Below are 9,455 nucleotides of genomic sequence, written 5' to 3' on the forward strand. Positions count from 1 at the left end.
GGCAGATCTGGTCATAAAGATTGACCACCTTTCGGCATTAAAACAGACTGTTAACAGCATTGAGCAATCCGTTCAGCACATGTCAGATACGCATGACAAGCTTCTAGAAAATAGTGGAACAGAGATTGCAAGGAGATTCAAAGCCTTTGCAAAAGAATAGACATAGTTGAAAGAAATCATGACAGAAAAGAAATCAGGCTAAACCTGGACCTACATAATATTCAGCAATACAGCCACCGCTTAAATCTAGAAATTCATGGCGTATCCGCCACTGAAAAAGATGATGTCCTGTCAAAAGTTAATGACATTACGAACAAGTTTGATCTGCCTTCCCTGTCTCACTGTGACATTGAGCACGTGCACAGATTGCCGTCACGTTAGGGAAAAGCCTTGGTTATATAGATAACATTTGCTCGGCTATTCATGAAAGCTGTATGGATTGCGAAACGAGCCGAACTAAGGAGACGAAGTGATAGCATTCAGATTTCCGATAACCTGACTGCCTTAAACACGACACTTCTTTGGATGGCAAAGAACAAGGCCAGTGAACTAAGTTACAAATTTGTCGGGTCGTCCGATAGAAGGATCTTTGTCAGAAAGGAACCCGAAGCACATTCGATCAGAAGTTCATCTGAACAAGACCTAAACAAGATTGTGTGAAGCTCTTCCTAAGTGACTTATTATTATTCATTTTCTTATAAACAATTCCTTGTATTACAATGCCGAATCTTTTACTAAATTAACAAAAAGCGATGATTTCCTTTCAGAACACAATTTTTCCTTCTATCACCTCAAGTGGAGAGTATGAGGAATAGGGGTGAGGAAATCGAAAGTGAATCAGTACATTTATGCTTTCATTTTGACACTATGGGTTTCACCTAAACTTGGTTCTCTTCTAATGCTGAAGTACTTAACCTTGAAGGGTACAACAAAGTATCTGTCTTTCGGAGGGGAAAACGTTGCGGCGGTGTGTTGCTGTATATTAAGTGAAGCCTTTGCTTATGAAACTTGGCCTGATGGTTGCATGGTATGCAGTGATTATGAGGTAGTTAGTGTAATACACTGTAGCATCACAATAAAACTTGCATACCGACCCCCTGATGGCAATATTGATGTATTTCCTGAACATATAGAAACTCTTCTTGAACGTATGACTTCTAACAAATGGTTTACAGTGGCTTTCGTAACCTAAACATGGATATTTCTAAAAATAGCCCCTCTTAGATAAACTTTTAGAAACAACGCTTTTGTATGGCTGTGAAAGTATTAATAATGCTCACACTAGAATAACTTGGACGTCAGGAACACTTACAGATGTCTGTTTCACAAATTTGTTGCCTGAAACTGTTTCAACTGGAGTATTTTCGTCTGGTGTAGGTGATCACTTACCATTATTTGCACTATTGAAAATGCCTAAACGACACAACCCACCAAATTATATGCGAAGAGATATAAACGATACATTCACCACTTTTATTCGTTAATGTTTGACTGCAACTTGGATGACATACCGTATTTACTCGATTCTAAGCACTTCCTTTTTTCACGATCGCGATGCCCAAAGTGAGGGGGGGTGCTTAGATTCGAAAAATCTAGAATGATCCCCCCCCCTCTTTTCACTGCGACATCACGACGAGATGGGTGCGAGAAATAACATTTTATTTTGCAAACACTCATACGAAAAATCGGTGCAGACAGTGAACCTACCGCTTGTGTCGGATGCTCAGTTACTATCACTGCCACTCGAGTTCGTCGCACCGCTTGAACCGCCTCTCTGGGTATCCCACAGCAGATCGTTTTCGGTTCTATTGAAATGGTTTGGGATCGAGCACTTCTTAAATGATTTGACCACAATGTCCACTTGGACCCGCTTCGACGCGTCCGAAATCAACTTTGCCATGGTTGATGGGGACGGTTTCTGCAGCTTTCGCCGTGCAGCCGTTCAATCCGGCTGAACGGCGTACTCGCGCAGCGGACTCCGTCCACCTCGGGATTCCGACGACTCCGGCTCGATGAGAGAGTGAGCAAGCACGCTTGGCAACCCTGGCAGCACGCTCTTCCTAACAAATAGGGGGTGCTTAGATTCGCATGCAAACTTTTTCCCCAATTTTCTCGCGTAAATGGAGGGGGGTGCTTAGAATCGCGAAAATACGGTATATCATGAAACTGACCCCTCGAAGGCATACAAGTTGTTTATAGAAAAAATTGCTTGCAAATACAACATTGCGTTTCCATATGCAATAGTAGAACAACATAAGATAGCAAAAAAAGAATGGGTTACAGCAGTGCTCCTTAAGCGAATAAAGATGAAAAATAAACTGCTTGAGCATTTTTTGTGCACTAAGGAACCAGGAGACCTTTTAGAATGTAAAACATTTAGAAACAAATTGTGACAAAGACCTAAAGAAAGCAAAAGCAGATTTTTATGCCTATAAGTTTCCAAAATGATGGATAACTCAAGATTACGTTGGGATTCAGGTAATGATTTGATAGGTCGGAAGAAAGCTACCATCCCCGTGGACTTACATATAAGTGATGTTCACTACAGTGGCAAGTCACTTGCAGATAAGTTTAACTCGCATTTTCTGAATGCCGGTTCATTAGGTAATATGGCAAAGATGGTCTTGGCAAAGATGTGTAGACAGTATAGGCAAAGATGGAACTCGAAGTGGCATCTGTTATAGGCCCACTGAAGAAAAGTTCTCCAGGCAATGATGGTATTACTGCTGCCCTTTTTTAAGGCTGTTATTGATTCGATTACGGAGCCATTACTCACATTTGTAATTAGATTTTCTGACGGGTATTTTTTCAGATGACATGAAAATAGCCCGTGTAGCCGTAATTTCCAGAGGAGGAAATAAAAATGAATTAAATAATTACAGTCTAATATCCATACTTCATATTTTTTCTAAAGTTGCTGAACGCCTAATATGTCAGAAACTATATTCCTTTATTAAAAAGAAGGTGTCATTTGTGAACAACAGCATGGATTCCAGTTTCGTAGATGGATGCAGACAGCGCTACTGCACATTAAGGATCACACACTTAATAACATCGAAGAAAAGCTTTAGACTTCGGGGATCTTTCTTGATTTACACAAATTATCTGATTCCAGAGAGCATGGTATTTAGATTAGGAAGCTTGAAATGTATGGTATATGAGAAACTGCACTTGCTCAAATGAAAAGTTACCTTAGCAATGGAAAACAGTGTACAAGGATTCATGATATTAAATCTCACATGTATTATCAATATAGTATGGTGTACCTCAGGGGTCAATCCTCAGCCCTTTGCTCCTTATTTTATACATAAACGACATAGTAAATATTCATTTCACTCGTCACCTTGTAATGTATGCAGACGATACAAACGTCTTTTTTTTTTTCTAGTGTAAATTTACATGACATTGAGCGAAAATCAAACCGCTTGTTACACCAAATAAAAGCATGGCTTATAGCCAATTAGTTAGAAATAAACGTAAAGGAAACCAAATTTATGCTCTTTTGGTCGAAAAATAAGCCAACAGATTGCAATATTTCTTTGCAATTTAATAATGAAAGCACGCAGACGCACTCGCACCAGTTTTTTGGGGTATGGTTCCAAAATGATCTGAGTTGGTATGACCATGTAGATAACGTTCAAGTTAAAATATCAAGGTCTATGAGCCTAATTCGGTGCTTACATCTTATTCTGGGTGGGGTTAAAATTCGGCTATACTTTTCCCTTATTCATTTCCAACTTATGTATCGCATTTTGGTCTGGGGAACCTGTAACGAAACGGATGCTGACAAGCTGTTTTTCTTGCAGAAGCGTGCTCTAGATCGAATAAATTACCCAACCCAAAACGTTGTGTCATTGTTTCGTGCGCATAATGTGATGCCGTTTTTGTATTGCTTCAAATATCAACTAGCAGCGCTAGTATTTCGGAAAATAAACCAAGATTTCGAATCACATAATCTGCGTGTTGTAGCTCTGATCGGGCCAATATGTTGCACCAACTATATAATGCAGTTAATAAATAACCAAATTATGGCACTACGTAATAAACATCCTGAAATCATAGAATATGCAAAAGAAACCACTAATATACTTCAATTCAAGAAAAAAAATTACCCACATGTTAAGAAATTAAGTGTCCGCATGTTCCTAGAACCGAAACTACAATGCGATGTCTCATACCATATGTGTATTAAATTAAGTACAAATCCGTATTCCCACATTTCGAAATATTTCATTGCATTTTGCTAATGGCTTATTTTTATGTAAATGTGTCATATGTTTGACACATATAGATGTATAACTAACACATACATTGCGTATGACTTATGATTTATGAACTTGATTATTTATATTGTTGATGAAGGTGTACCTAATCTTCTCTGTACATAGTGTATTGCTTGTTTTGTGTTCTGCTTTGCTATACCTGTCCGGAGTGCAGCTGAAGAGTAGTCCCAGTAAGGAGACAGATTGTCTCATTTTGCCTCTCTTTATGGGCATTTCTTGAAATGTCCGAAAAAAAGCAGTAGCTGCTGTTCACTCTTGTGCAACAAGACAATTTCAAGGGCTAGTCAGAGCAGGAAATAATTTTCTGTAATGTATGTGTGCAATGCACAATTCTGAAAATTTTCAGTGCCTTTGTATCCCTTCCAATATGTCTGCAATAAAAGGAAGGAAATACACTAGTATACTCAAATATTACGGTTCTTTCACTCAGCAGAATTCTCCAAGACAGTCATTGGCAGCAGGACACAGTTTTATATTTAAAGCTATTACAGGATTTTACTTAGTAATAAATAATTTTTTAACTTTGGAATATGCACCGCAATTGTTTACTCTGCTTGTAGACTTGTTTTGTGGATGGAACGAGAGCGTTCGTCTGCTGACCAGGACCTTATGACCATTAAAGCCGCACACCTGAATGGCTCTGTTACATGGGCATTGCATACATGGACATACCCTGAAAATGCGGGAATGAAAGGTACTTGTCACAATTTAAAGTGCCCTTTACTTTGGGGAATGAATACTTGTAAGCCTGAATGCACACCCTCTCACTAATAACGTAAAAGCCTGTATGCTGTTTTCAGCAATGGCTAGCTGGCTTTTACTTTCTTCAACACGATGTGCTTCTCATGCCAGCGCATGGTCCTCAGAAATTTCACTTCACATTTATGGCTTGTACTGTAATTGCATGAATATATTGAAAGAAATTGTGAATTGTATAATGTGCTTCACTTCCAAAGCTGCGTAGGCTCTCATTTACCGTATTTACTCGATTCTAACGCGCCCTCGATTGTAGCGGGCACCTGTTTTCCGTGCCAAAAAAAAAAGAGGGAAACAAAAATGCCCTCAATTGTGACGCGCACCCATTTGCCGTGGCCTGAAAAAATAGAAGTTATTTACAGTACCGTGCACCTCATTCTTGCAGAAATACTATGAAGATTTACTCCAAATGCACTAAAGTTGCGATAAATAAAACAAAGTCGCAGTTTTGCCCGAAAGGTGAAGCATTGATTGTGATAGCAAATTTGTAGACAGCTATACAAAAAGTAAGGCTAGTTGTTTTATAGGCCGTATAATCTTTTAAACATTCCTTCACTAAATTGACAAACATAGTGTACCGCACGCACAAACAAACATTAACACGTCTCGCGCAATGATGCGGGAACTCTTTATCAGTGGTAGCAGGAGCGAGTGAATCATGGAGCGAATTGACCTTTGTGCAGCCTCTCGCTTCAACACTAACTAAGCGACGAGAGCACAGCGCAGTATGCCTAGATGCGTAGACACTCCATCGCATATCGCTTTCAGAATAGGCGCAGCGCGGCTGCGCTGTACGTATAGCAGTCGCCGTGGTAGAATGCATCTCCTGTTTGCGCAAGTCCCGCATGCAAGTCTCGGGAATTCCGAATGTTCGTGATCCAACCCAATTTCCGTCCGTCTGCGCACACGTGATCACTTTCCTTTTAATTACAGCATCGTGATAAAATTGACATGTTTTTGCAGACGGCACTTGCATGCTGATAGCACAAATGCACAAAACGGGAAGACGGACGCTGCAACACAAACTACAGCACATGGAGGAAGCTACGGCAGCTAGGCTCGAAGCGCGTATGAGGCAGCCATTTTGAAATGCAGATGACGATATGGTAACGCAGATTCAGGGTTGTACTCGATCCTAATGCGCACATAATTTTTGGACCCATTTTATCGAAGAAAAAGGGCGCATTAGATTCATGTAAATGCCGTATTCACTTGGCGCAATGTTTTGTGACCGAGTCACAAGATGTTTCCCTACACGCGAGGATTGTGGTTATATAAACTTTCTTAATCAAACCAGCTCCGTTGGCGACGCGTCCATAATCGCGGCCGTTGCCAGGGTAGGAGAAGGCTCGAGCTCGCTTCTTCCCGACGCCGCCCCGGACGCGGGAGCCGCCGGTGACCTTCTCCGTAGGCGTCGCCGCCGCTGGGAGGCGGCTATCAGAAGTTCAGAGCTGGCAGACCAGCTCTGGGCCGTCCGGCAAGCCGAAGATGCCGCTCGAGCCCAAGGACTTCGAGCCGTCCCCTGAGGCCACCACAGCAAGAACTGCCGGACTATTCTTTATTAAAGTTTCTTCTTCTTCTTCTTCTTAATTAAAGAAGTTATATTCTGGGAATTTACGTACCAAAACAACCATATATTTATGATATGCACCATACTGAAGGATGCTGGCTTCATTCCGACTACCTGTTGTTTAATGTGCACCTGAATTTATATGTGAGTGCTTTCGCATTTTACCCCCCATCTAAATTTGGCTGCAGTGGCCGGGATCAAATGAGCGACCTCAAGCTTAGCAGCGTAATGCCATAGCCACTGGGCTACCACATTGAATGGTGATATAGAAGATACATTTAGAAGAGTTAAGTGCTGGGCTAGTTGGTGATCTTGCATACTGAAACAATTTTTTTTCCCTGAAGGTCAACAGAAGAAAGATAGAAAGGTGAACCCGATATAGAAGAAATATACTTTAGAAGAGTTAAGTGCTGGGCTAGTTGGTGATCTTGCATACTGAAACGATTTGTCGTCGTGGTGGTGTCGTCGTGGTGTCGTCGTCTTTCTTGTGTGTGTTGTTTATTGGCGCAAAATCGTTTCAGTATGCAAGATACATTTAACATGTAACATTTGTTGTCTTTCTACTGCTGTCATTTAGAGAAATATAACTAGAAAAAAATTAGACAGTAACTGGGCGGCGCCATGCTACTCAATACTCAGTCAGAGCGCGAGAAACTGCGTGAAAATGAAGCTATTCTAGCTGGAGTGTAGCAGACGACAAAGGCGGGTCCCATGACTGACATCACCGGACAGCCGTTCACAACGCCACCATTGGTCGCGCACGAGGCTAATAGGTATCAATATTTTCATCGGTGGTGGCCGTAATGAGACAGCAGAAGGGTTACGGATTGTGGTCTGGCTGTTTATTTATGAAATTCCATACTATGCGTGTTTTTTTTTCATGTCAGTGCAGATATCTTCTTGTTGATGTATGATTCTCCTGTAACTTTCGTGAGACTGCTTTTATCTGCAGCAGTTTCTCAATGTAGTTGTTTTCCAAGTTCATGGGATTTCATCTGCCAGGCATGTATCAGTAAACGCATAAAGTTTGCCATTAACTTCTTCAAACAATTCAAATGTATGGAAGTGTCTTTTCTTTCAGCATTTCTATGTTGAAGTAATAATCTGGGGTCATATTTGTTTGTGCTTCCTGTTGAGTGGTAAGTTAATGAAGCTCACTGAAAGAAACCAGTTTCTCCTTTCAGAATACCTGTTCTTGTGCTAAAATGTTAGCCAGAAGCCATTTCAGCATTTACATGACAAGTGCAGTGCATACAGTGTGTGCTAACGATCATATCTGCTAAGTCTTACATCCCTATGCGTCGCAGAAATAGTTTTAAATTTTAGTATTAGTTTTAGTTTTTAGTTTTACTTTAGTTTAAATAGTTTAAATTTCTCTCAGCCAGAGAGTCTATGTACATCGTACATCGGCAGTGCTGTGACATCTTTCATAGTGACATGTGACTTCGAGAATTATTGATGGCGACAACAGTTATTTGTTTGATCTGTTGCTTCAATAGGTGAATTAAAGTTTAGAGAAATAATAAAACCTACAAACCAAATGTTTACGCGTCTTTGTTTTACTTCGTGCCCTAGCAAGAGAGATGTACTTATGTTTTGTCTGCTTGTTCTCATGTCGTGCAGTCATGCACGCAGAGAGCAAAACCATGCCATTTTCTACCATGTTCTAGCGCACCATCATGCTCTGTGATCCGCTTGTGTCTACCTCTGTGTTCGTGCAGCACTGACTTATACCGCTAATCTGGTGTCTTTGTGCACAGTGCGCAAAACCGTGTGCTGCATGAAATGAGACATGCAACAGCTCGCGTGCGAGATGGTCAGCAGAAGTGCGCCACAAGCCAGAAAAGTTAGAAAAAGAAAAAAATTATGCAGCTCCCAAACATTGTGGAAATTGATGTCAAGTGAAGCTTTCTGTGCTGTTTGCTTTGATCGACGATAATTAGCACTGATGTTGGCGGCGAATGTTTAATTTCTTCAACGTTTAGTCTAACATGAGAGTGGTGAGTTAATGTTAAACATTACCTTGTGTGCGCCACTGCTGCTTGTCTGCGTAGTACACAGAACACACAGGAAAATATTTCTGCCTCAGCTGTTAAAGAACCAGTTTGAAAAATTCTTGCAGTAGAGCACTCCCTAGAAAGCACATAACTTAAATTATGGGGTTTTACATGCCAAAACCACAATGTGATTATGAGGCACGCTAGTGGGGGACTCCGCAAATATGGACCACCTGGGGTTCTTTAACGTGCACCTAAATCAAAGTACACATGTGTCTTCACATTTTGCCCCCATGGAAATGCGGCCGCTGTAGCCAGGATTGGATCCCACGACCTTGTGCTTAGCAGCCCAACACCATAGCCACTAAGCAACCACGGCGGGTACATAACAATTTCCAAAGTATAGCATGCCTGGTGAGCGGCCCTTTAAATAGTGTTTAATAATGTGTCCAGCAACTTTATTGCCAGATTTGGCTAGGCTGGTTCAGTTATTGACCTGTTCTTATGTCATGAGTAGATACGTACTATAATGTGTGAAAAGGCACTTATGATCGTCAGATTATGAATGCACAGTGGCTTATAAGCGGTAATTTTTCAAAGTCTCTCTTCCAGTAACTGCTTCAAACAAGGCATCATGCTTTTTTAATCTCTCTCACGTTATTATATGTGCCCCAGAACCCATGTATTGAACAAGTACTGCCATGACACTGGAGTACATGGCTGCTGTTTGTTGATTAGGGCACAGTTTGGAGGGTAAGCTTTGGGTTATGAATAAGTGTCTTAATCAAGCACGTTATGAAAATGGCAATTCTAATGTACCTTGAGTGGACTTCGTCATTGATTTGTACC

At 41.0% G+C, this 9,455-nt stretch overlaps 1 protein-coding gene across 6 annotated transcripts in view; it reads left to right on the forward strand.

The window, feature by feature from the left end:
• Positions 1 to 7,980, forward strand: part of LOC139051620 (low-density lipoprotein receptor-related protein 5-like) — a 52,666-nt gene extending 44,686 nt beyond the window's left edge. For 3 of the 6 annotated variants that reach the window (XM_070528556.1, XM_070528558.1, XM_070528557.1), the window contains exons 9-10: positions 4,844 to 4,977; positions 6,381 to 7,980. In XM_070528556.1, the coding sequence (XP_070384657.1) occupies positions 4,844 to 4,977; positions 6,381 to 6,565 (319 nt within the window). In that variant the 3' untranslated portion in view covers positions 6,566 to 7,980. Of the gene's footprint in view, positions 1 to 767; positions 873 to 4,843; positions 4,978 to 6,336 lie in introns of those variants that run through there. The other 3 variants (XM_070528559.1, XM_070528560.1, XR_011509451.1) reach the window with 3 other exon arrangements.
• Positions 7,981 to 9,455: the final 1,475 nt, after the last annotated feature.

Source organism: Dermacentor albipictus, unplaced genomic scaffold, assembly GCF_038994185.2.
Source record: "Dermacentor albipictus isolate Rhodes 1998 colony unplaced genomic scaffold, USDA_Dalb.pri_finalv2 scaffold_13, whole genome shotgun sequence".
NCBI classification, from domain to species: Eukaryota; Metazoa; Arthropoda; class Arachnida; order Ixodida; family Ixodidae; genus Dermacentor; species Dermacentor albipictus.